Genomic DNA, 22,931 nt, shown 5'->3' with positions numbered 1-22,931 from the left:
TTAATGCCTGCTCTCCATCTGGATGGAAAATATACTTGCAGTCAGGAGGGGTTTGGGAATAAAGGGTGAGATTTTCATTAAAATTGGGGACGTTATGCCATTTCCTGTGGGAGACAGCACTGAACAGTCAACCCAAAGCTGCTTTCTGGCCACCTGAGAGAGAAACTGATTTTCAGAGATAGGGAGGGGAAACGTGTGTGCGTGTGTGTGTGTGTGTGCGCGCGCGCGCGTGTGTGTGTTGGGCGAGGGATGGTGAATGCACACCTTGATTGTTTCTACCTCTGTAAGAGGCAATTGGCTTCTGAAAGTCTCATTTTATTTATTTGTATTTAAAAATTTTTTTTAATGTTTTTTTTTTCATTTATTTTGAGAGACAGGGAGGGAGGGAGACAACAAGTGGGGGTGGGACAGAGAAAGAGAATCCGAAACAGGCCTCCCAAGCAGGCGTCATACTGGCAACACACAGCCTGACGTGGGGCTCGATCCCACAAACCATGAGATCGTGACCCGAGCCGAAATCAAGAGTCAGACGCTTAACCCAACTGAGCCACCCAGGCGCTCCCAGAAGTCTCATTTTAACTCAGGCTCCCAGCTGTGCCCAAACCTCTTGTACACAATGGCCATAGTAAGCGGGAGCTACGGATCCCTGTTTTTCCGTCTCTCCCCTCCTGCCCCTCATGCTTTGGTAAGCAGAGATTGACGGAAAAGCATGAAATTCAAGAAACGAGAGGTCTGGGTGATTCAGAGGCAGGGTACTCAGCCTCTTGGTGATCGCATCCAGCAGCACAGGGGAGTCACTGAGTCCCGAGTCCCGCAGAGGTGGAGTGGGTGAGGAGACACAGTGGTGGGCCTGCTGGGCCCTGTGAGGAGAGCTTGAGGGAGTCCTTTCAGGAGAAATGACTTTCCACTGCGCTTTTTTTTTTTTTAATGTTTATTTATTTTTTCGGAGGGGTGGGGAGGAGCAGAGAGAGGGAGACAGAGGATCCGAAGCAGGCTCTGTGCTGTCAGTACAGAGCCCTATGGTAGGGCTCAAACTCACGAACTGCGAGATCATGACCTGAGCCAAAGTCAGACCCTTAACCGACTGAGCCACCCAGGCGGCCCCTCTGCTTTGCTTTTGTTGGAGAGCCTTCCTCTTACCCTCCGGTGAGGTTAGGAGCCCAACATGACCCCAGGACTCACGCACGGTCCTTTGATTCAGGCCCCCCTGGATTGCCATTCTCCCGGTTAATCCTCTGATTGCCTTTCAAATAGGCATAAAATGAGAGCCTTCTGGGGCAAATCCTGGTGTATTACAGTGGACCGAATTCTCTCTGTTGAGTTTTGCCCTCAGCAAGATGTCAAGGCTTGACTTTTCCTGTAAATATTAAGTTGATGGGGCTGTTGTATATTTTCTTTTATTTTTTTTTTCAACGTTTATTTATTTTTGGGACAGAGAGAGACAGAGCATGAACGGGGGAGGGGCAGAGAGAGAGGGAGACACAGAACCGGAAACAGGCTCCAGGCTCTGAGCCATCAGCCCAGAGCCCGACGCGGGGCTCGAACTCACGGACCGCGAGATCGTGACCTGGCCGAAGTCGGACGTTTAACCGACTGCGCCACCCAGGCGCCCCGTATATTTTCTTTTATTAGCGGCTTCCCTTCCCTGCCGCTCTGGCAATTCAACTGCATATACTCAGGATTCTCTTTGTTTGGGGCATAAAAGAGAAATCCTGTATTAGCATGGTGCGGCTGGTTCCTGAATGCACAGCTTCTGATGAAGGGCTTGTCGCCTGTAATAAACTCATGCTTCCTAGCCCAGATAAACGGTATTGGCGATGTAAAGGCAAGAAAGTTGCAGCCGCAGGAAGCAGAAAGTCACAAGCTGGGCAGCAGGGTGTGGGGAACAGAGAATGTAGTCTGTTGGCATTTTTTCTCTAACCCCACAAAGGACTCTGACTTACTTAGTGTTTCTTCTTATTTTTTTTTAAGAAGCTGGCCTTTTAACTGTTGAGAGTGTAAAGGTCAAATGGTTGGGGACTTAAACAAATTTTTTTTGGGGGGGGGGACGCCTGGGTGGCTCAGGCCTGCATCTGACTTCCGCTTAGGTCATGATCTCACATGAGTTCGAGCCCCACGTAGGGCTCTGTGCTGACAGCTGGGAGCCTGCTTCAGATTCTGTCTGTCTGTCTGTCTGTCTCTCTTTTTCTGCCTCTACCCTGCTCGCACTCCATCTCTCTCAAAAATAAATAAACATTAAAAAATTTTTTCTCTCTCTCTGCCTCTACCCCGCTTGCACTCTGTCTCTCTCTCTCTCTCAAAAATAAATAAACACTAAAAAAATTAAAAAAAGAAGTAAACCATTGGCGCCTGAATGGTTTGGGACTTTTAAAAATTATTTGAGCGAAAGATAAATGCTCTGTGGATCCTGGGGAGCCCTGGCTCAAGTGTAGTAAGCTGGTGGTGCCAGGCACCCCTGGGGATCAGGCCCCAGGCTCTGGCAGGATCCATCCTTTTTAGGAGGAGGGGCCCCAGCAGCTGGAATGCCAGGCTTGGGGAGAATATGCTAGAGCCCATGGTATTCTGGGATGAACTCACCTCACTGTGGCCTCCTCGTGTCACACGTGCCCTGTGCGCTTCACGATCTTTACAAAATATTAAAGATTAGACCAACATCTGTTGTCTTTGATCACCAGCTATTCTCGGGATCCTCATTTCCCCAGAAACCGAGGGAGATGGGTTTGGTGCGTCTCCTTTTGGATAGTTCTTTCTGTATATTTACACGCATCTTTAAAATACCCATAGAAGATATAGTGTGTGTGTGTGTGTGTGTGTGTGTGTGTGTGTGTGTGTGTGTCTGAGAGAAGGAGAGAGAGGGAGAGGGATACACACACACACACACACACACACACACACACACACACACAGGGAGGGGGCAGTGGAAGAAAGGGAGGAAGGAAGAGGGAGAGAGCCAATGAGAACACAGATGGCGAATTGCACAGGCTCATATGCTCATGGTTCCCTGGCCGGAGCTCTGGAGCTCTGGAGATGCCCTGTTTTTTGTCCCAGGGGTTTGTTTTAGTAGACAGTTGCCACGGCCCATATCTTCTGTTCGTCTCACCCCGTCTCCCTCTCCCACATCGGACCCTCTAAGAAGTTAGAGCCCTCCCTGGGAAGCTCCTCCTCTGTGAGGCTGGATCCTGGTGGCCGCAACTGAAATCAGTTTGGTTGTGTCCTCCCTGGAAGCCGCTGGTTTTCCCATCCTTCCCTGAGGCCCCGCCCTGGTGTGGGGCTCCCTTAACACATCTAACCCTGAACCTTCCCTGTGGTCCGGCTCCCTGCGATAGCGTGCTTCCATAAACTGGGGGAATGTGTCCCAGGCATAAGAAGAGCCGCCAGGAGGACTCTTCGGCCTCTCCCTTGGTGGCCCTGGCGTCCTGTGCTGACGCACAGGCTGTGCATTTCAGGTGGGGCAGTCGAGGTCTCTGGATGTGATCCCCTGCTCCTGCGTGGGGCTGCTGGGGGCCAGAACAACCCTGGCTTGGGAGGCCCGCCCCTCCAAAATATAATAAATAAAAGGTTTTTTTCCTTTTAGTTAGCCCTCTGGGAGGCCCAGGGTAGAATAATCCACGGTGGAGACTGGTTACATTCCTGCTCGAAGGGAAGGGCTGCGCTTGCAGAGCTGGTAGGGAGGGCTCAGGCACCAACAGCACAGGCTTGTGTGGTAGGCGGGGCTTCTGTGGATGTCACTTGTCCCACCCACCTGCACCCAAGGGCCCAGGCGGGTGGGCTGGTGGCAGGCGGGCGGATTTGACTCCCGGTTAGTGGGTTCCCTCCATGTGACCTTAAGCACTGCCAGTAGCCCTTCAGACCCTCGCCTAGTTCCTTCCACACGATTGTCCCGGACTTAGAAATGGGAGGGAAAGAGAACGTCAAATAACCAGCGTGCAAGAAGTCCGTCCAAACGGTTTCCTGCTCTGAGCCTTGCGCGGTCCGTGTTTACCTCCGCGGGGACACATTAATCAAGCCCCTCTTAATCAGTGCCCTCTTAATTCAATAGTGGACACATTCCCAGCTTGCCCCGTTAGCTCATGGGATTTGGGGGCAACAGCTAGTATTCCAGATAAGCATTTGCTCCTCCTCCTACTGGCAAATCCCAACTCTGCTCTCCAGGTCCCCGGGGGAAACACGTTAATCTTGTCCTCTTGCGCCGCGCAGGTATGCAGGCTGCGGTTCCAGATCAGATGAGGGTGGAGGCAGAGGGCAGGGAGAGGGGCCTGAATCATAGTAGCTGCGCCCGGAGAAAAACAGTAACAACGGAGGGTGGAGAAGAACAGAGCAGGCAGAGGAGATCACTCCCTTTAGTCCAGGGGCCAGGACATAGTTAACCCTGCATATTAACCCCTCTCCTTGATCCCACGCTGCCTGATGAGGTCTCTCTCCAGCCCTCACTCGATGAAGCTGAGGCAGATTTGCCGGCCTCCTGCACCCACTCCGAGGGTGTGCGGTGGGAATAGCTCACACATCGTTCAACCTGCAGATACGTGTTGGAGAAACGCAGTCAGCCCCTTTTGCCTCTTGATGAGTTTGTGTGTGTGTGTTTTTTTGTTTTTATTTTTATTTTTGGCAGACGGTTCTTTCCCCTGGTTGTCGGAGCTCTCCATGATGGATTGTTTTTCTAGTTTGGGAAGAGACATCTTGTGATTTTTCTCTTAAATTAGTCTACCTCTCCCAGGCACCTGTGGACACACCGACCCTTTGGTCTCCTTCCCGGGACGGCACTCTGATGTGGAGGCCAATTTCTGACTTCTGCCACGATATATTTGTTATCTGGGTCTTCCTGATAACAGGGACACACGCGTGCTCGCTCTCGCTCTCTCTCTCTCTCTCTCTCTCTCACACACACACACACACACACACACACACACACCGCTTTCTCACCTGTGCTTATTCATCTCAGCAGGGTGCTTTCTCTATAACAACAAGGTATGGTATCCCACTATAGCAGGTCTGTGACCTTCTGAAAATGCTGTCACCTTCAGAACATCCGTATCTGTCACCTGTGGTTATTTGCTCAGATTCCCTGTGTGGTAGGGAGGGCGTTGTTGCCCACAGATAATCCTCATGGGGGAAACGCCCCCTGCCTGAAAGCTCGTTGGGCTAGCTTGTGTGGGCATCCCGTCTTGCTCAGCCTGGAAGCCCAGGGAACCCATCCTCGGAAGGGCTGGGCATTCTACCTCTTGCCAGCCCTGTGGGTGCGGTGTTCCCGTGAGGAGACTTCGCCTGAGAAGAGACAGAAAGGCTATACCCTGTGCCGTTAGACCTGGCAGCCGCTGTCACCCTTGATGCCCTTTTGGATCTAAAGTCACTCCATTGTTGCCCTCTGCTGGGCTTGTCACCCCGATCTAGCTGGGATCCACCTTGCAGCCAAGGGCTTCTTCCTCAAGAGGCACCATATATATAAGTGGCTTGGCAAATTATGGGGAGGTGTGGGTGGAGAGATTATCCGTTCCATGGAGTGAGAGTAGATGTCTTTGTCTGGAATTAGACACTTGGAGATTTACCGAAGGTTGGGTGTAGGACAAGCCTTTGGCGTTATCCACTTCCAAGCCCCCTTGTTTCACAAGCAAGAGTTGATGTGTGTTGTTATCAGCAGCGCTTTCTTTCTGCTCAGGCTCCACAGCTCTTGGGGCGGCAATGACCATGCCTCTCTCTGCAGCTTTCTGTGGTTGTCCGTCCTGGCTTCCGCCCTATACTTTTATCTTGATACCAACTTTTGTCGACCCTCGCTGGGATTTCTGTACCCCCTTCATCCTCATGCCTAAGTATCTCGTCCTGATGCTTAACTCTGAACATTGAACACACACACGATTCCTGCTTTCTCTTTTTCGTCTTAATAGGTTAATGATCTTATTGACGTTGTTAATGACGAAGAGTTTTATGCCCTTTTGCTGGTGTCCGAGGAGGGTTTGAATGGCTTCAGTTGTATCCTTACCTCCCCCTGGAGGCCACTGGCTCCCAGCTGTGAGGTAGTTGATGGGAATTAGGAATCCAGCATGACCATGGACTCAAGCAAAACCAAGTGGCTCATCCCAGGACCAAACATGGCCTTATGAGCCCTGTGTTTATAACTTGAAGCTGATTTGTTCCCCTCAAACTAATTAGCATATCAGCACTGCCCTGCAGTGGCCCGGGACTGTCCTGGTTTGTCACTTAGCACTCTTAATTCGCTTTGTCCAAAGGTCAGCATTGTAGGGCTGACCCACAGGCTTGACTCACTCCTCTTCCCCGGACAAGCTCCGTTGCCCTTTGAAATCACTGCAGAGCTGTGCTAGGAAAACCAGCGTGCACCTCGAAGAGGCACCACTATCCGGCTTGCCTTTGGACTTTCACGAGCCCCCCTTCCTCCACCAAAAAAAAAAAAAAAAAAAAAAGACTAAAAGTTGTGTTTTCCAGCTGTGTTGGTAGAAAGGTGAATATAATGCAGGGTGGATTCATTATTACACATTCATTATCCCTCATTTTTTTTTCTTCTGATTTTAAAAGAAATTAGAACATTTTCAGGGGCCCCTAAAAGTGGGCCACTGGGCACGGCACTTCCTGTGCCTAGTGGGTCAGTTGACCCTGGGGGACACTACAGATTTCTTCCCCTTCACAGCCAAGCCGAAGCCTCTGCCTCACAGAACCTCTGGAACACGCCGTCTTGCCATGGTTTGCTGAGTCTGAAGACTGTTCTGTGAGGTTGGGGTTTGACGGGAAGTTTGTGTTGCAGAGAATTGGTGGAACACTAGATCTTGCTCGTAACATATGGCTCCCGATTCAGGCATCGAAGGAGAAATTTAGACTCTAGAAATGTCAGGATGGACCTCTGAGGTGGTCCGTAAGGGCTGTGGGCTCTTATGGTGGGCACTCTGTAGAATCCCCACCCGTCTTTGGGATTTCATCCCTTTAGGTTCCTGCTCTGGTTATCCATCAGTTGATTTTGAGTTCATCAAAAGGGAGGTCACTCTGGGTGGGCCTGACCTAATCAGGTGAGCCCTTACAGGCGAGACTAGGCCCTGTCTGAGGTCAGAGGGATTATTGCCGTCCTTGAAGGAGTACGGCCATGCTGTGAATAGCCTGAGGTGGGGGCCGCACGGCAAACGTGAGGGTGGCATCGAGTCCCTGAGAGCGGCCCCCAGGTGGCAGCCAGCAAGTGAAAGGGGGACCTCGGTCCTTCATCAACCGGGAACTGAATTCTGCCAACAGCCGGCGCACTCGGAAGAGGGCCCCGAGCCTCAGATGAGATCACGGTTTTGATTTGCGCCCGGTGAGAGAGACCCTGAGCAGAGGACCCGGTTTGAACCGTGGACGCTGAGATAGGAAATGATGGTTGCTTTTAGCCCCCGAACGTGCGGTGATTTGTACAGCCGTGGCGGCCTCATACACGCAGGCTGTGTGTCTGCCCTTGGTTGTTTGCTTTGGAAAAGAAAGAAAAGGGAAGATGTGGGTCTCCACGTCCCCATAGCAGGAAGCAAAAAATCATTCCCTCCAAGCAGGCTGCTTCAGAACCTTTTCAGCTGCCAAGTTTTCATCCAGCCCAGATACGTTGAATAATTAATTCTGCTCTAAGCAGAGTGATGCCTTGGATAAAGGCTGTTAAAAAAAAAAAATCAAGTCTGTTCTTCAAAGGCAGAGCTTCTGTTTTGAAGTGGTTTGCGTGCCATTTGCACGCTATTTCCTTAGCACCAAAACGCACAGGGATTTCCATCCTCACGCGAAGAGCCCCCCTTCCCTCTCTGCCATCCTTGGAGTCACTAACCGCCTCCCGGATTCCACCCTTTCCAGCCTTTTCAGCCGGCTTCCTCTGGGCCGTATACTCTGGTCCCAGTTCCGTCTGGGAAGCCGTGTGTCTCAGCCCTGGAGACACAATCATCAGGAGGCGACTGTTTTCAGAAACAGTTGGCGGCTTCAGACCCTGGTGGTCGAGCCCCCTGGGGGCCAGGTGCTGCTGAGCTGGTGGTGGTGCCTTCCCACACCCCGGGCCCCCGCCGTCGCCCTGTCCCCGCCTCCCCTACCAGGCTGCTCCCTGGCAGGCCGTGAGGAAATCGTGCTTTGCCCAAGTGGCTCCGGGGACAAACGCTGAAGCCGTGTTGAGGCCTCAACCCTGTTGCTTCCCTCCTGGTCTGTTGAAGCTGGTGCTTGTCTGTCCGATCCCCTGGACGGGTGGCTGACGGTTCAGTGGCCCCTGGCATGGCGCTGAGGGCACCCTTGTCCCTTCTGATGACCACCTCTGTGTCTTGCTTTCCATGTGAGGCCATCTTTACCAGCAATAAGATTTCTAGGATTTTCTCTTGTTGCCTGGAGACGCGGTTTTCAGGTGGGGCCCTTACCCCGTAGAATCTCGCGTTAGTTTCCATCCGTCTACACCCGTGAAGTGAGTTTTCACGGGCCGTTGCATGTAGGTTCGTGGTTCCATAGCTCTGGGATTCTGCCAGGCCTGGAGAGAGATCAGCACCAGTCGCCCCTGCGTGAACACCACGCTCAGACAGCTCTCCCTGCTGGATGTGGCGGCAGAGACTTGGCACCTAGTGTGTGCGTGTGTTCACACACGTCCCACCCTTTGGGTCGATATCGGTGGAGTCACTTTTTTTTTAATGTTTATTTTATTTTTGAGAGAGAGAGAGAGAGAGAGAGACAGAGCATGAGCAGGGGAGGGACAGAGAGAGGGAGACACAGAATCCGAAGCAGGCTCCAGGCTCCAAGCTGTCGGCACAGAGCCCGATGCGGGGCTCGAACTCGCAAACCGCGAGATCATGATCTGAGCTGAAGTCGGACGCTTAACTGACTGAGGCACCCAGGTGCCCCTTGGTGGGGTCACTTCTTGAAGTGTAGGTTGCCTTTAGTACATTCCTGGTTGACCGCAGCCTGGTGGTTGGGAGGACTAGCGAGATTTGGAGTCAGAAGTTCCCGGTGCAAATCTCACACGTGCCTGTGACTCACTGTGATGTTAGGTAAGTTATTAGCTTTTATGGCTTAGTTTCCTCAAATGTAAAATGGGGGTGCGTCAGTCAGCGTGGCACAAAGTACCACAAAGCAGCACAGACCGGGTAGCTTAAACAAAAGAATTCTATTGCCTCACAGTTCTGGAAGCTAGAAGTCCAAGGTGTTGGCCAGGTTGGTTCCTTCTGGGGGTCTCCAGGGAGGATCCATTCCAGGCCTGTCTCCATGGCATGTAGGTGGCTGTCTTGTCCCTGTCTTCACATTGTCTTCTCTGCAGGCGTGTCTGCGTCCAGATTCCCTCCTCTTGTAAGAACACCAGTCAGATTAGATTACAGCGCATCCTAATAACTTCATTTTAATTTAATTACCTCTTCAAAGATCTTATCTTCGAATAGGGTTCCGTTCTGGGGTGCTGGGGGTTAGGATTTCCACACAGGAATTTTAGGGGTGAAGTTCAGCCCCTCACGGGGGTAATGATGCTATCTGTCGGTCTACATCACAAGAAGATACCGAGGATCCCATGTGATAATATAAGAGGGCATGTTAGGGGCGCCCGAGTGGCTCAGTCGGGTAAGCATCTAACTTCGGCTCAGGTCATGATCTCGTGGCCCGTGGGTTCGAGCCCCGCGTCGGGCTCTGTGCTGTCAGTGCTGAGCCCGCTTCAGATCTTCCACCTGCTTCTTTCTTTCTCTGCCCCTCTCCTGCTTGCATGCACGCTCGCTCTCTCCCTCTCTCAAAAATAAAGAAAGAAACGTTAAAAAAAGGGACATGTTAGAAGCTGAGCATGGTGTAGACAAGAGGCTCTGTACAAACAGAGTTGCTTTCTCTGACATTGGTTCCGGCAAGTCTGTCCCAGTAAGAGCTGCTGGATGGAGTCAGCTTTCCGGCTGCTATTCTAGAACTAGAAGCCTCTATCATCTGTACAGGGCTCCATGAAGTCATTTGGTCTGAGCTTGGCTCCAATGTGTAATCTGTCTGTTGAATCTGTGCTCAGCAATTAGCCCTCAACAGCCAACTCAGCACTGCCGAGTACCCACTCCATCGTCAACACGAACGCAGCCCCAGGCGCTGAAATCGAGCAGTAGGATTTGGTTATAAAAAGAGTCACCCTGGTGATTCAGATTGTTGGCATTATTTGTTTCTGTAGATTATCATCTAAACGAAAATACAACATTAAAAATTTTTATTTTTGTTTTTTTTTACATTTATTTATTTTTGAGAGGCAGAGAGAGACAGAGCACAAGTGGGGGAGGGGCAGAGAGAGAAGGAGACACCGAATCCGAAGCAGGCTCCAGGCTCCCGGCCGTCAGCACAGAGCCCCACGCGGGGCTCAAACTCACAGACCGTGAGATCGGGACCTGAGCCGAAGTCGGACGCTTAACTGACTGAGCCACCCAGGCGCCCCCAAAATTAAAAAACTTTCATATTAAACTTTTGGACCTCTGAGAACGTGTCCTTGGGTCCCCATCGGAGAAGCGCTGTTGTGTGCGAACAAGACTGAATTGTGGGTTTAATCCAGAGCAGTTGCGTATAGGCTAGATCCATGGAGGGCTGCGTGCCAATTCACGGGCTCCCTGATGTTGGGTGCAACATTTTATGTGTCTGTGCACATGTGCTGTGATAGACTGTGAAAATGGCCACAGAGTCCTCCCCCGCTGAACGTCCATACTCTGGCAACATGACACTGAATCCTCCCAGTAGGAGCTACGGTCGATTTGTCCACGCCTCCAGTGGTCACTGACTTGCTGTGGTCAATGGGGTGGGTGGTAGCAGATGGAATCCAGGCAGAGACTTGCATAGCGCTTGACGTTGGATGTCACCTTATCTTGCTGAAATCCTGAATTCACTGTATGAACGGGCCCAGTGTAGGCTGGCAGAGGATGACAGGCCACGTGGAGAAGGGCCCTGGTTTCCCAGCCAAGAGTCAGACGACTGCTGGCCGGCAGGCTGTGGACTGCCCGATGCATGTGCCGTCCTGGGCCATTCAACCCCTGGGCGGGCTGTGGGTCCAGGCGATACTGACTGAGCCTAGGCCGTTGACTGTAGACTAACAAGCAATAATAACTGTTGTTTTAAGCCGCTAAGTTTTGGGGTGTTTTGTTATCTAGCAATAAATGTCTGATACACATGCACTTCTTCTTTTTTTTTTTTTTTTTCTGGGAAGAGTAATCTTGTCTTTTAGCAGATTTCTGGAGGGATCTGATATCCTTCTAAAGGAGAGCATAGGTAAGAAAAAGTTGTATGAGAAAACCCAGCTGGGGGTTCTCAAACTGTTGAACAGCGAGAAAAGGCTCCTGTGTGTATTTGGGTGTATTTTAATGGGTGTATTTTCGTGAATTCTAGGACTAAACCTAGAAGTAGGTTAAGAGTGATGGATATTCACTGAGGATTAGAAAGAAAATACCTCATTATACATAGGTACTTGTATTCCTTTAGATTTGTATTATCGTTTTAAGGAAAAGTTCTATTTCGAGTTAGAAGAAAACGCATCCTAGTTTGGAAAACTCCTCCAACCCCCCCTCTCTCGGTCAACCATGCTAGCAAAAGACCCAGTTCTTTGGAGCACAACCATACCGTCGCTTACCTGGGACAGCTATTGGAGGGCTCTCTTTGCAGGCTCTTGTAGAGCTGTGTCTGTGCAAAGCCGTGTGTTGCTTTAAAATCTGTTTTATATGATTAAATAGGCTTGATTACGAATAGTAATTTGGCATCAGAAATAGGAGAAGGTTTCGTCCCTAAAAAGATAGTCTGAGTAATAGCATACTTGCGTAGCTTAAATATAGCCAGAGGTCCGCAGTTAACTTCTGCCATCATGAAGCTCCGGGCCGAGGTCATGGAGGAGAGAGGGAGAATGGCGGAAGGCATGGCCTTGGGTGGGTCATGGGCTTCAGAGTGGAAAGGTCTCCCCTTCGAGGCGAGAGAGCTGGGCTGCCCCGCTCTGAGCGTTCCTGCCAGGAAGAGGAATGGATTAGCCTTTGGGTGGCGGGTCCCAGGCCAGGCGGCTGCACATCCTCACGTGGCCTCGGGGCTGATATCGAAGACCTCATGCAGTCATCAAGAGGGCAGATGGGGGGAAGCCCTGCTTCGTGCTCTTAGCTAGAATGTCCTGAATGCTCTGAAGTCTTTTCTCTCCCATTCTTCACGAATCCTTTCCCCTTCCCTTCTTTCTTTGTGTTGCATGTTATGCAACATTTCCCCCGCCCCCCCCCCCCCGGAGATTTCGTAGTATTGTTCATCCCTTCCTGGAAATTAATGGGGTTAGTGAACACTGACGCTGAAGACACAGCTGCTGCTCTGAGAATCCCGTGGCTTTGACATAGCCAAGGACACCGAAAGTGACCGTGCGCACTTTGGTAACTGTTGTGACAGAAGCATGTGTGGGATGTCAGGGGAGCGCAGGGAGGGAGGCGTAGTGAATCCAAACTAGGCTGGGCCTATCTAGGAAGGCTTCGTGGAGGAGGGGGCTCAGTCTTCTTCAGCCAAGATTTTAAAAGTATTAAGCATCGAGTAATCAGAAGCTTGAAAACCTCCTCGCTGGCCACTGATTGGATGCCGTGCTGTTGCCATGGGGAGAGGGGACACAGGCTGAGTTAGAGGTGCAATCCTAGCGTGCTCGGGCAAGGTAAACCAGGAGGGACCAAGTCCTTCGAGCTGTGATTCTCCTTGTCTTTAAGGCTCCTGGTTATGACCCATGATCCCTGAACACATTGGCAAACTGAGGTAAGAAAGATGACAGCGTCCTGCCTGAAAGAGACTGAGCGTCTACCCCACCCTGTGTCCCCGTGTCCCTGTTTGCTTGGAGGCCAGCCACTTGTCACCCTAAGCCAGCCAGCCCTAGGCAGCCAGGCTGCTGCCGGGCTCCCTGGGAGAGAAGGTCATCTATTATGTAAGTGTCATCCATATTCTGGCTAGTGATCAGGGGTGACATTTAATTTTTTTTCCATTATGTGGAATAATTTAAGATTGTGTTACGAGTGTCATTATTATTGCAATTTCCCGGTAATAAAAACAGCATCAATTATTTAATGTCACCTTGCGCGTCTGGGTTAAGTGGGGGTGATGGGAGCAGAGGCTGGGCGGGGGAGGAGGCCCAGCCCACGTGGGCTCCAGCTACCTTCCGAAACATCAGCTTGCCGTGAGTGCCGGTGGGGAGGGAGTGCGGCCCCTCTTGCGATCCTCATCCCCCTTCTCCGCTGGGGCTGGGTGGCTGGCAGGGGCACCAGTAATCCTTTGACCTTTCCCTCCACCCTTCATTAGAGAGCACTGACCCGCGGGCAAACCTCAATTCAAGAGGCTGCACTCCATGGGGCTGGGGTGGCTTAGAGTCAGGACTCCCCCAGCCTGAATGAACATGGCAGGCAGCGCGCCCAGGAGAGTCAGAGGTCGGTCTGCTTTGCCCTCCCTGACGGTTATTAGTAGCAATGACATCCTAGTGGGAGAAGAACCAGGGACAGGTGGGCACGTTGAAGTTGGCCTTTGGAACTTGGAGCAAACCCATCAAGCTTCTTACAGCGAGTTTGGGGCTTGCAGACCTCTGGCTCCCCCATGTCACGTATCCATAGTTGTGCCCTGCCCGGGGGCTGCTGTTTGCTGTTACAGACTTTTTTGTCTGGACGTGACTACATGCTCTTGGCTACACTCTAGGCTTTTCCTTGTGGGACTGATTTCTCTGGGGCTCTAGAAACCTCAGGCTCGTGCCTGGGACAGCAAACCCTGATGAGTAGTCCCCGGATGGTATTTCTTAGAGGAGATATATGTATGATTCCTTGAAACCTGTGTGTTTTCTTTTTCTTTTATTTGAGAGAACTTGAGCAGGGGAGGGGCAGAGAGAGAGAGAGAGAGAGAGAGAGAGAGAGAGAGAGAATCCTAAGCAGGTTCCATGATCGGTGCAGAGCCTGACGCAGGCTTGATCTTACAACCGTGAGATCATGACCTAGACGAAATCAAGAGTTGGACGCTTAACTGACTGAGCCACCCAGGAGCCCCAAAGCCTTTATGTTTCCATGTAAGGCATATTGTGGGGCTGCTTCCTTTCTCCCTCCCCCACTTTTATTTCGTCCTTTCCTTTTCTCTCCATTCCTTCTCTTTTGCTTCTGGGAAGTGCTCATTATTCTCCAGGTCCTGCCCCTTTTGCACAGCCTTTCCAGAGTGAGTGGAAATTGTTGTGTTTGTTCTGGACCGGACACTCGCTCTGAGCCATTAACAACAACATTAGTAATAACAATAATAGTTCTGTCACAAGAAGACAGTGATCTCAAGTTCCACGGCCCTTGATGGTGTTGCCTGGGGCCTCCCAGCAGCACCCACCCCTGCTTTCGGGACGAAATTGGATTTGGAGGGGCGTGTAGGGGTCGGGGAGGAGGGCAGGAGGAGGGCTTGGGGGAGGGGGTGGTGCAGAAGAAAATCAAGACTGGTGGCTTGGGAAGGGGCCTGTGTGTCTGGCACCTTGACATTTGGGAGCTGCAGGGTGACAGGGCAACCCCGAAGGGCCTGGAGTGCCAGGAGCCCGGCTGCAGCTGTCAGGGAGAGCAGGGGGACCCATCCCCGTCTGATGGACGGCTGAGCCGGCTGTCAGGGCTGCAGTGGAGAGCTGAGCAGCTTGCATTAGTCAAATGTCTGCCCTGGAAAGGATCATGCTCTCACCTTCCTGTCCTCGCGGGACCCTCAAGGATTGAGTAGGAAGCACAATTGGAAAAGCTTTGCAGAAGATTTAAAAAAGAAAGAAAAAGAAAGAAAGAAAGAAAGAAAGAAAGAAAGAAAGAAAGAAAGAAAGAGAAAGAAAGAAAGAAAGAAAGAAAGAAAGAAAGTAAAGGGAAGACGGGGAAAGCAGAAACGACAGCAAACGAAGCAAAGAAAGAAAAGCAAAGAAGAAAAGGAATGCAGGAGAGAACACCGACCCCATACCAAGTGCCTTCAGGAAGATAAAGAAAGCAAAGAAGAAGGAGAAAAAAAAAAAGAGGAAAGGAAAGAAAGAAAAGGAAAGCCCCAGAAATGTAAGGACATGCTAACATCAAGTAAAGAGGGCTGTGCTCCCATCAGCAAAGCAAGAGGAGGATGCAGAGAAGGAATTTCTCACTGGGGTCACTCACATGCAGGCCAAGGCCTTCTGTGTTTAAGGCAGTGCTCCCTCCACCTGCAGTGTGAGTGCTCCAGGAGCAGACGGGGCTCTGCGGAGCGTGGGGGTGGGGGTGGGGGGCTGGCAGCGTCAGCCCTGCGGGACCGTCCCACAGATGCTTCCTGACTTTCCCCCCACCTTCAGGGGCATTATGATAAAGCCACCAGAGCAGGGTCACCATCCCCCACTGGGACCATTCCTGGAAATTCCAAGGGATGTGTTTCTATTTCTGTTTTCCTCATCGGTGGTTGAGAGTGGAGGGCAGGGACATTGAGAATCCCAGAAGGGAGTCTGGAAGGAGCCCCGGGAGGCCGGCCGGTGCCTGGGCTCAGAGGCATGTGGAGAGTGCTGCCGGGGCGTGGGTGTAGACGTCGTTCTTGGCTTCGCCCCGGATGCCCCCCGCGGCTCTGCTGCATGGCTCACCCCAGGCCTTCCGAGGCAAGGTGTGGGATGGGGCGCACCGGAGGAGGCTGGGGACAGGTGGAATATGCTGGGTCCTTGTCTCGCTTTTAGAAGGACAGCTTCTAAGTGAAGTTGGAGGGGGGATAAAATGGTAAACGCAGACGGCGGGGAAAGGGGACGCTTGCCTTGCCGTGTCTGGCCTGAAACACGGTCTCCAGAAATCCTGGCGGCTTCTTGCCTTAGTTTCCAGTCTTTGCACAAACGCCATGGTCTCGGAGAGGCCTCCCTCAGCATCTTGCCTGGAGGAGCACGCCGTCTGTAACAGTTTGCGACCAGCTGGTACACCTTCAGGTGCTGGGACAGAGCCCGGCTTACCCCGGGAACCCAGCGAGGACTCCGCTGTGCTAGGAACGCCGTGGGAACGGTTGGACCTCCTCTTTCTCTTTGCATTATCGCTTCCTGGCGCTCTGTTTTATATCCGGTATTAGTTTATTGTCTGTCTCCGGAAGGAGAGTGCCAAGATTCAGGAGCCCACGGGGCTGGGCTACTTGGACCAGAACCTGGCACAGTTCTGGTATACAGTTGATGCTTAATAAGAGTTTGCCAGATGCATGAAGGCGAGCGGCCTTCCAAGACAAAGTGGCAGAAGTCTTCCCTTCGCAGTGCAAAAGAGGGCCTGAGAGTTTCCGGCACCGCAAACAACATGGGGAGCTTTGGGGCCCTGCCTGTCCTAAGTTGTTCTTTTTTTTTTTTTTTAATTAATTTATTTTTTTTAACGTTTATTTATTTTTGAGACAGAGAGAGACAGAGCACGAACAGGGGAGGGTCAGAGAGAGGGAGACACAGAATCTGAAACAGGCTCCAGGCTCTGAGCTGTCAGCACAGAGCCCGACGCGGGACTCGAACTCACGGACCGCGAGATCATGACCTGAGCCGAAGTCGGCTGCTCAACCGACTGAGCCACACAGGCGCCCCTGTCCTAAGTTGTTCAAAGCATTCCCCAGCCTCCGCCTGTTGACGCTCGGCTGGATCACTCTTTGTTGGGGGGGCTGTCCTGGGCGGCACCCCCCTGGCTGCTGTCCGTTAGATGCCGGTACCACTCCTGTCCCCCACCCCACGCACACAGAGAAGAGCCCACTGCCAGTGTGCCCTGCCTGGGGGGCGAAATCACCGCGGTTGAAAACCACTGTTGTCGGCTACACCCAGCTCTGCCCAAGCTGCACCTTGCTAAATGGGCCAAGTAACCAGCCTCGAGCATCTGAACGCTGTGGCATTTCTGCGCAACGAAGCGGCTCTCTTTTCATCTGCTTTCCCCAGGTGCGCGTCAATCACGTCGTAAAAAGAAGGAAGACCAGGGCAGGAGAATCAGCCGACACAAGCTCGTAGCGACACGCGTCTTTTAGGGCTGCGGTGGTTCCTCGATGTCAGGGTGAGGTGTAGAATTGGAAATAATTAAAGCGTAGAAACAAACAGAGCTGTGACGATATGGCCCACGGCACAAGCACAGACACCAGCTGTCCCTCGGGGGTGCTGACAGGGGGTTTCAGCAGGGAGCGGGACTGGCCCTCTCGAAGTCCCTTCTGTCCCCATGATTCTGTCCATCTGTAGTGCCAGCCTTGACTGTGATACGCTGTGACAGGCTGCCTTGCTTTGTGCTTCTCCCAGTGACAGAGCCGGTGAGATCCTGTAGCCCCTAGGACTCCGTAAAGGGACCCGAGGACTCTAATGAGGGAAGCTCAGACACAGCCACGAGGCATTTTTGTTTCCCCTTTTAGAACAAGTTTCAAAAAAAAAAGGTGGGGGGCGTCTGGGTGGCTCAGTCGGTTAAGCATCAAACTTAGGCTCAGGTCATGATCTCACGGTTTCTTTTTTTTTTTTTTTTTTTTTTTATTTTTTTTTTCAACGTTTTTTTTTTTTTATTTATTTTTGGGACAGAGAGAGACAGAGCATGAACGGGGGAGGGGCAGAGAGAGAGGGAGACACAGAATCGGAAACAGGCTCCAGGCTCCGAGCCATCAGCCCAGAGCCTGACGCGGGGCTCGAACTCACGGACTGCGAGATCGTGACCTGGCTGAAGTCGGACGCTTAACCGACTGTGCCACCCAGGCGCCCCGATCTCACGGTTTCTGAGTCCGAGCCCCGCATCGGGCTCTGTGCTGACAGCTCAGAGCCTGGAGCCTGCTTCGGATTCTGTGTTTCCCCTCTATCTCTGCCTCTCCCCTGCTCACGCTCTGTTTCTCCCTCTCTCTTTCTCTCTCACTCTCAAAAATAAACATTAAAAAAATAAAAAAAATTAAAAAGTCCAGGGGCATCTGGGTGGCTAGGTCTGTTAAACATCCAACTTTGGCTCAGGTCATGATCTCACGGCTCGTGAGTTCCAGCCCCGCATCAGACTGTGTGCTGACAGCTTGGAGCCTGGAGCCTACTTCAGATTCTGTGTCTCTCTCTTTCTCTGACCCTCCCCCACTTATGCTCTGTGTGTCTCTCTCTCTCAAAAATAAACATTAATAAAATAAAATAAAATAAAATAAAATAAAATAAAATAAAATAAAATAAAATAAAACAAAACAAGGTTTAACGACTGTTGGCACCCTTATTAACGTGTATCATAGAGGGTGTTATAAATAAAATGATTAGAATAATATCGATGTATTGGACAAGTGGGAAGACATGAGGGAGGGCTTATGTTTTCATTTGCAACCATTAATTATAAAGAAATAATTGAATAAGCGATCTGAATTATTAGATTCTCTTTCTGATTCCTGATCCACAGAAAACAGGAAGGTGCGTTTGTGTGTGTGTGTGTGTGTGAGACACAGTCAGCCATAACTTTGGTGAGATTCCTTCATGAAAAAAGCTTAAGCAAGAATTTTAGCAGTTGCTTGTAAATGGATGCATTTCACTGGGTCATCAGCCTTCTCCTCTCCCATATCAGAGACACATATTTTGAATGGAAACTTCTGTTTGGAACTACGTTTGCCTGGGTTTCAAAAAATATCTGTGGTTTTTTTTTTTTTTTTTTTCCCATTGCGATGATTCTACTCCCCTTCCCTTAGCAACTAGCATCAACATGTTTGGATGAAAGTGGAGGATGAAAGCCATTTTGGGGGGGACTTACCCATCTTCCTCATTCCCGTCGAGATCTTACACATTGTAAACTGTCCGCAGGGTGGGGGGGGGGTTCCGTGGATGGCTTTGGAAGAGAAGGTTGGCCCCATTATGGATTCATCGATCTGTTCCTACTCGAATATAGCCTCCATGAAAAGCTGTGACTTTGTCTTGTTCCCCAAGTCTGCACGAAGTTGGCGGTAAATAAGGTTTTGTTACATAAACAGGGGGCTCAAAATCCAGACTTTGCCTGATTGATGTAAAAACCGTCACATTAACTAGTTACAAAGCACAAGGGTGACATGGCTGTCTTAAGGTCTGTCTGGACTTCACACCAGATATGTTGGGTCCCCGGGACTGTCCCTGTTTCCTTCTTTTGAGGTGCTTTTGTTTGGCTCTCCTCCCCTTTTGATCTCATGAGAAACGTGAAGGTGGTCAGTTACCAAGAATGTTGACCTTGTTCCAGAGCGAGGCTGCCGTCTGAGAGAACCTGCCATATTGGCTTCTTTCGACAGTTCAGGAACGGAGCCCCTTGTGCCGTTGCCTGGCAGTGGTGAAGCGTGGGATGGGGCCCCATCTTTCCCAGTACGTGTTTTTCCCGTTTCTAGGATCAGCATCGATCCTCGGACCCCAGAGTTTTTGTCACCCCGAAAGCCCCACGCCCAGAAAGTGAGTTGTCTTCCTCGTGAGCCGGCCTGGCCAGACATCTGGGTCTGGTGCTTTTGGTAGAGACCGGCCAGCTGCGTGGGCAGCTCTGAGCTGGAGGAGTCTGGGGGATGAAGGTCGTGGGGGTGTTACAGTGACATCACTGCTTCTTGTTTCAGGGTGCCGCAGAAGACCCCCCAACGGCCCTGGCACTGAACTTCGCCCCTGCGTTGATGAAGAAGTCTGACGCTGAGGGTCCCAGGCTGCTGTTCCCCGAGAGGGAACTTTCCATCCGGATAGGTAGAGCTGGGCTTCTTTCAGGCAAGCTCCCTGCAGACCCGGGGCTGAGTCAGGCAGGATAGGTGGGAAACGGCAGGTGTTCTGTCCATCCGAATTCCTCACCCCGCAGTCGCACGACGCTGAACTGGCGTCTGGCCCCATGCCTTCCTCTCTTGTCGTTCTCCAAACCACCTGCTTCCCGCACAGGAGCTCACAGTGCCTTTCCATCGTCTTTCCAGCTTGGCTGAGTGGGCAGGGACCTCTCTGATGGGGCAGGGCCGGTCTGGGTCACAGCATCTGGCGTTTGTCCCTCCGTCTCCCCATCCCTGACAGACCCTAAATGCTCCTTTCCACTCGTGTGACTTTCATTTTTCTTTTTTTTTTTTGATTCATCTGGGAAACTGTGGACGTTTCTCTCACTGATTCAGTTTGGAGCCAGAAAACTCTTAAGGTAGAGGGAATGCGCTCCCCGAGAGGGATCTCATCACAGTTCATAAATCCCCAGGGGGGAGGTGTGGAAGGGGCTGGTGCCCACTGACAAGGAGTGGAAGGTGCACGGGCAGAAGTACATTGGTTTCCGGTCTCGGGGTAAGACTGCCCCTCCTTGCCTCTTCTTTGCTCACTCACTCAGGGCATTTGGCCAATTTAAGGGTCCGTTAGCATGAGGAGAGGTGGATGCCTTTCTTTCCCTAGCCCCTGCCCTTCCCACTTCCTCTGTAGACCACGGACGTGCAAAAGATATTGAGAACAGACACCTCCTCCCCTGCACAGAGTTCTCTCTCTCTTTTTTTAATTTTTACTTTTTTTTTGGGGGGGGGGGTGGACAGAGAGAGAATCCCAAGCAGGCTCTGTACTGTCAGCACAGAGCCTGATGCGGGTCTTGATCTCATGAACTGTGAGATCATGACCTGAGCTGAAATCAGGAGTCGGATGCTTAACCGATTGAGCCACCCAGGCGCCCCCTGACGGAGTTCTCTCTTGAGTGAATTGGGCAGAAGCAGACTGGCTGGGTGATTCAAGGGAGAAAAGCCCTTTCACACTTCTGTGCTGGTATTTTAATTCAATCTTTTTGTCATGTGTAGGCTACGACGAATCTCTAGACCTCAGGGGGAGTAAATGTTAGAGCGATGCTGGTTCTCCGATCTGTGTTCAGACTGTGCCCTGCGTGAATTATTCATGGAGAACTCGAATATCTTCCCCACTCGGGTTGATCCTCTCTGCCTCTTACAGCTTCCTAGGGGGATGTAACCGGGAAGCGGAAACTCATCTAACATCAGCTCACGTAATAGAGGGCTTAGCACAGAAAAATCTGCCCCCTGCCTCCCATCACACGTGCCATTCGTAGTCCAATCAGAGCGACTCAGGTGTTGTCCACTGTTCCTTTTCTATCGGGGAGTCACGAACTGTCTGGAAACTGGATGGGGCACTGTCCTCCAGGAAAGCTTGTCACTTTTTGTGCCGAACCGTGGGAACACGTGTCAACTCTTGCTGGCCATACCGGGCTAGCACTCCTGTGGACCCCTCTGAAGACTTTACAAAAGTCCTGATTCTGAGCCTTCTCTAGGATGAAAAAGTTGACCAGATTTTATTCTATCCTATTTTTTTGGTTTTGTTTTGTCTTCAAGGCCACAGGGGGGAAGGTTCAGAGCGTGTCAGTGAAAACAGTGTCAGTCCCCTGTGCTAGACCTCGTCCAGTGGGGCCATGAGAACCTAGAGCCAGCGGGAGTAGGCCGTGCAGGGGAGCCTCCTGGGACCGTGGGGTCTTCTTGGCAACCCAGGGTGAAGCGGTGAGTGGGGGTGGAGGCTGTAGGGGAGGGAGATGAAGCCCTATCCTCTGCTCAGGAACACCGAGGCCTGTTACCAGGCTACCTCCGGTCGCCATTGCTAACTGGTCAGACGCAAAGGCAAAGATCCCTTGCGGGGAGCACAAAGATGATTCGCCGAGACTGAGGGATCCCAGCCATCTCCAGAAAGGTCTCTCTTCGGCTCACTTGGACACGCCTGTGCATGTCAGGCAGTTGACAACCCTAAAACCGATAATGGCTATTTGCTGACTGGCCTCACGCAGATCAAGCCCGAATATGCATTATTTGTGCCATCTGGATGTGCCCTTAAGCTGGCTGTAAGTGCAACGTGGAGATCGGTTTAATGGGTGTTTAGTGAATAACATTAGCCTTTAAAAAATAATATTGGTGCCGCTGTTATAATGTCCCATAATTGGTTCAGCAAGAGGACAAGGCAGAGAAGCCACACTGTGGGAGAGAAGATTCAGCTATTCTGAGTGGTGGTGGCAGCCCCACGGAGCCGGGGAAAGCATTTATGAGATACTTTTCCTATTTAGCTCCTGGTGCCTAATGTTTTACGGTGGCAACTCTTCTCAAGGCTGGGGATATTTTGGGATTAGCCAGACCAGAAGTTCTTTTAAAACCATCAGTCAATCTCTCTCTCTTTCAATTCAGCTGTTTATTTCTCTCTCTCTCCAACTGGCTTTCTTTTAATTAAAAAAGTAATCACATGGATTAAAAACGGAGAAGTAATTTTTCTTCCAACTTCAACTCTTTTACGGTCCAGGCATCCATCTCAGACACACACACACACACACACACACTCTTTCTTGTGGGTCCTTTCAGAGATGGTACGTTCATACAGTCGTGCTTGGCTCATGGTTTCGAACCTTGTGTTTTTCACTAAGCAATACATTTTAGCCTTAGTTTCCTGGGATGCTCACAGATTCATGCCATTCATGTTATTGGCTATCATCTTACTTACTTAGTTCCCTCTTGATGGCCCTATAGGTTGTTTTCAGTCTTTTGCTTTTTTAAAGAATGTGGCAGAGAGCATTCCTATACGTATACCTCTGTGGGCAATTATGTTGTTGAGTAAATTCTAGAAATTAGGTTAGAGGTTCTGTATATCTGGGGTCCATGAATGGGCACCAAAGGGTTCATGTATCTCTTGACATTTCATACATAATAATAGGTGTTTTTAGAAGGCAAAACTCCAAAACATCCATCTTTCTTCAGGTGGTGCCATGACCCCGATGTTCATCTCGATCTTGGGTTTTTCTGCCCCAACCTTACCCATTCAGCTGCCCAGTGGGATTTTTATTATTATGATTTTTATTGGCACTCCTTCTAGGCTAAAGAAGGGTAGTAAAAAAGTGAATCAGTCCCTTCTTTTACTAATTGGTAGCTATCCATTTCAGTCTGTTGTTTGTTCTGAGGATGTTGAAACTCTTCAAGAGTGAGGTTTTTGTTTGCTTGTTTGTTTTTCATTGATCCATTAACATAGCAGATGGAGAATTGTCTGTAATTCTGCATTATCTGTGGAAGGAGCAGGAATGGGTATTATTTTCCAGTAGAGAAAGAGACGGATTAAATTTGGGAAATTATTTAGTTATGACGTGGTACTTACTTTATTT

The 22,931-nt window shown here is 50.8% G+C and overlaps 1 protein-coding gene across 2 annotated transcripts in view; it reads left to right on the top strand.

Moving 5' to 3' along the window:
* SLC39A11 (solute carrier family 39 member 11) overlaps positions 1 to 22,931 on the top strand; it is a 342,512-nt gene that overhangs the window by 83,107 nt on the left and 236,474 nt on the right. Inside the window, exon 5 of one of the 2 annotated variants that reach the window (XM_030295448.2) lies at positions 19,411 to 19,552. In XM_030295448.2, coding sequence (XP_030151308.1) covers positions 19,411 to 19,552 — 142 coding nt within the window. The remainder of the gene's footprint in view (positions 1 to 19,410; positions 19,553 to 22,931) is intronic. The other variant, XM_030295449.1, reaches the window with a different exon arrangement.

Source organism: Lynx canadensis, chromosome E1 (genome assembly GCF_007474595.2).
Source record: "Lynx canadensis isolate LIC74 chromosome E1, mLynCan4.pri.v2, whole genome shotgun sequence".
Taxonomy (NCBI): Eukaryota; Metazoa; Chordata; class Mammalia; order Carnivora; family Felidae; genus Lynx; species Lynx canadensis.
Note: the sequence above shows the minus strand (reverse complement) of the source record. Positions and strands in the feature narration are given on the sequence as shown.